Here is a 4,064-nt window from a genome sequence, read left to right as displayed (position 1 = left end):
TACACATTAATTGCCATGGTGTTTACACTGAAACTAGACTTGCCATGAACCATAAACTAAAATTGTCATGATACATGCATTTAAAATTGTCATGGTTCGTATAAAAAAAAATTCATGGTCAAAGTATTGTAGTTGCTATCATCAAAATACTAAAATTGCCATGCTCCACAAACAAAAATTGCCACATGGCAACTTTAGTTTAAGCACTATGGCAATTACAGTGTAAACATCATGGCAATTTTTTGGCAAAAAAAAAATTCTTCGAAACATATCAACATGGGGTCTAGTTTTGAAGATTTCGTCGAGACGGATTTAGTGGTGAAAACAGATTTTTAATTCGTTTTTTAATTAGGAGATAAAATATTTTTAAGCCGAAAACGAAATAGATTCCTGCTGATGTCATTTGTTCACATGTGGCAAAATTAGTGATAAAGGAGGCGTGTGGGCGATGTGCAAGATGCCACACGTGTGAACGTTAGTTTTTTCAAAAAAACAAGTTGGAACAACTAAAAAATAGTTTGGAGTCGGACCGCCTTAAAGTTGGAGTCGGACGGACACGTTGTCTTCCCGAAAGATATAAAAATGGGAAAAGAAGGAAGAAAAAGGCACAACAGATCGATTGAGCGGACGCAATAGCGGCAGAGAGGAAACCCTAAGCAAGAAACCCTGATTGATTGAGCGGCGCGCCGGAGATGGAGCTCAGCGACAGCGAGCTGGCGGGGGTGAAGAGCTACAGAGAGTACTTGGCCTGTGATTTGTTGAGATGTACGCCGTAAATCTGCTCTCAGTCTGTGGATTCCTGAGATCGATGCAGGAAATCGGGTTGGCTTTGTGATTTCTTGAGATCGATGCAGGAAATCGGTTTGTCTTTGTGATTTCTTGAGATCGATGCAGGAACATAATGAAAAGTTACCTTTTTTATTGTATGTTTTAACTTTTTTTTAGGGGTTGTATGTTTTAACTGAGATATCTCCTTCCTTGCCGTGCATCCCAGAGTAGAGGGAGGCTGGAGTAGTGAGATCCAAACGCAAGATGTTGCCAAATCCTTGCAGCATAGGGGCAGCCGATGAAGAGGTGGTCTGTGTCTTCATCCTGGTGAAGGCATCTTGGGCAATCAGAGTTTGGCGTGATTGTCTTGTGAGCGAGATTTGCCTCGGTATTTAGCCTTCCCTTGAAGGCCAACCAGGAAAATGGCTTGATCTTGTTCGGCACCCTGGAGAGCCAAATAAAGTCGGCATTTCTGTCTTCTTGAGGCTCTGTGGTTAGAAGCTGGTAGGCCTTTTTTTGTTTAGAGAATGACAAACCGCCATTAAGGAAGCGCGAGGCCGGCTCATCGTTGAGCATGAAATCCTGCAGCAGAGACAAAAGAGTAGCCAATTCTGTGAAAGCAGCAGAGGTTAGGTGATCACGCAGGTTAAATTCTAAACCAAAATGCATAATATTTGCCACTCTAGCAAAGGTCCTGGTGGAGTGGGAAAACAAGCAAGGGAAAGTTTTTGAGAGTGGCTGCGAGGTGAGCCACTTGTCTAGCCAGAAATAAGTGTGACCCCCATTGTTTGTTAGAACGAAGGAAATGGTTTGCAGTGTTGGTATGTGTGAGTTTAAGGTTTTGCATAGAAAGGATTTGTGGTTTGCAGTACTTGCCTGCTTATGAAATTTGCTGTCAAAGCTCTGCTCCCTGAAAATACACCGTGGTTGGATTGGCTGTCTTTGCAAGGCTTCATGACTACTGTGTTTCTGATTGGTTTCCTTTGGTTTCCACCTTGTAAGCGTTGTAATCCTCCTTTGTTCTTAATACAATGTGTGTTATTGCTAAAAAAACATTATATTAGAGACTAAATAGTAGAGAAACTGACTTTGCTTTGCATATCGAACTAGGAACATGATAGTCTAGCATTAGATTAAAGACCCTGTATGCATTGATATCCTATCTTATTACCCGGGATAAGAGTGTTGAATTGTTTTTTCCTGGTAACAAGCTAGTTTGTTACCCCCTGTCCCTATTTACATGGCACACTCGTTTTCCATGATTAAACGGTGACCATCAATAATATACTAAATATATATCATGGAAATTATACCGTTGGAAACTACATATTATTACACATCAAATGTTATCACACCTAGCTCACATTTTATTTGTTAAAGTTGAATCTTGAAATATCTGTACGCCACGTAAATAGGGACGAGGGAATATCCACTAATCCATCGATCACTTAGTTTAATTTCCCTTTTTTTCAATTTTCTTAACTTAGCTTTTTCCTTGCAGACTTGCAAGATACTCTTCCCAGGAGATCCATGCAGATCTTCTCCATCAAAGTCACCGACCTAAGATATGGTCTCATCTGGCCACTGCAGATTTATGGCTCTGTTGCTTTCAGGAACTCAATAGGACATAAAGCCAACTATCTCTTCAGATGCACCAGGGATAGCTTCCAAACCATCACTCAGAAGGTGAATGAGCGTGGCTACAACTCTCCACATGTCTATTTGTGTTAACTTAATTCTCTTGCAGCCTGCTAGTAGCCTAGTACTATTTAGACCTGGAACTACTTCACGGACGATTTTTGGCTGAACGATACCTGCACGATGGCTAATCCAAGGGCGTACGGCTGTTCAGAATTGCCAATGGATGGTGCGAGGAGCCATGTCGTGCATGTATTGGCTAGCAATCGTCGTCTGTGTAGCAATGCTCATTTAGACCTACAATCGCTTTGTGTCTTCTGCTTCAACTTCTTTTAATAGTCTGGCAGGTAATTAATTAGTTATTATTGTGATGCTTGCATTGCAGGATCCATTTTTGCGCTTAACAGGCCCGTCTCAAGCCATTTGGTTACTTGGCAGGGTTTTCATTGATGTTCAGTTAAAAGTAAAGTGCAAAAAAGAGTCTGAGGATGAAGTGTTGACTTACAAATTTTATGAGTTTCGTCAAGATTTTCGGTTCGGTCTTCTGATACCAAGACCTATTCCCTGCAAGCGCTGCACACTTGAGTTTGCTTTGGCAGTGCTGCCTTCGTCAGTTCAGGCCACTGTGGGTGTCCGAGTTGTTGATGGGTCATGGCCTGATCAGTGTCCGGGGCTGGTTGCTTGCAGTACCGACAGTGTAAAAGGAGGGAAAGTGGTGCTGCTTGATTTTCCAGATGGAAAACTGCCTACCAAGTCTGATGGTGTGGTTGAGCTTGTGAGGCATGTTGTTTCTGTAGATGAACCAAAGGGAAAACTGGTTGTTTCTATGAAGGCCTCTCGGGATGGGTTTTCTGCACAATGTACAGTCGACTTTGAGATGCAAGCGTCAGGAAGAAGTACCGACGTATGTGATCTTATTTTCTGCAAGATGGAGGTTACAGTTTGTTGGTCTACTCTTCTTCTGCAAAATATCCTTGAATAGCCAGCCTTACCCATGGTTTGACCAACCGAGCTATTGAACAATTTAGTTATGTACCGTGATGTTATGGAACCCTAGTTGTTTAATTATGTTCGCTGATATGTGGCGTTACTCTCCGTGCATATTAGCAGTTGCTAATGAACTTTGGCACTATGCACTTGTACCTTATTTGTGGAAGTTAAGCTATGCACTTGTACCTTATTTGTGGAAGTTAAGCTTATTGGTATTCGGTGCTACTGCTACAGTACTCCATTGTGTAACTCTACATGCACTTGGTACCCCAACCGTTGTGTTTCTGCTCTGGTCTGAGCTGCAATCTCTCCAGCCCGGGGTTCATTTGCTATGTTGATTACGCCATTGGTCCTTTCCCGACATGATTAAAATCAAGTAATCGAACAAAGCAGGCGTCTGATCCTGAAGCAGCGTTGGGGTTCCACTGGGTCCCTCGCCACTGTCTTCTATAGTCCTAATAGGTTCTAGTGAAATGTAGCTTGTGATTTTTCTGATTAGAGGACGACAATCAGCTCACTATTTTCAAACTAAGAATTTTTTTATCTCAGCTCAGGTACACGCTCTATCTCGTCCGCCTATTCTTGTCATGATCTGTGCACTGGGACAGATTGGATCGAATAGTTTTGTTTTTTGACCAAATGTAAATGTTATTGAAACTTTTTACACG

The 4,064-nt window shown here is 41.9% G+C and overlaps 1 protein-coding gene across 3 annotated transcripts; it reads left to right on the top strand.

The window, feature by feature from the left end:
• Positions 1–595: 595 nt before the first annotated feature.
• Positions 596–3,611, top strand: LOC109763572 (uncharacterized). 3 transcript variants are annotated; one of them, XM_020322416.3, is made up of 3 exons: positions 596–765; positions 2,270–2,454; positions 2,792–3,611. In XM_020322416.3, exons 1-3 carry the CDS (start codon positions 693–695, stop codon positions 3,386–3,388), a joined length of 855 nt encoding a protein of 284 aa, XP_020178005.1. In that variant the 5' UTR covers positions 596–692; the 3' UTR covers positions 3,389–3,611. The 3 variants fall into 3 exon arrangements, with proteins under 3 accessions (XP_020178005.1, XP_020178004.1, XP_020178006.1); XM_020322415.4 differs by having other exon boundaries at positions 601–1,765; XM_020322417.4 differs by having other exon boundaries at positions 630–1,513.
• Positions 3,612–4,064: the final 453 nt, after the last annotated feature.

The sequence above is a fragment of the Aegilops tauschii genome, chromosome 2 (assembly GCF_002575655.3).
Source record: "Aegilops tauschii subsp. strangulata cultivar AL8/78 chromosome 2, Aet v6.0, whole genome shotgun sequence".
NCBI lineage: Eukaryota > Viridiplantae > Streptophyta > Magnoliopsida > Poales > Poaceae > Aegilops > Aegilops tauschii.
The sequence above is the reverse complement of the archived record's forward strand: the minus strand, read 5'-3'. Positions and strand labels throughout refer to the sequence as shown.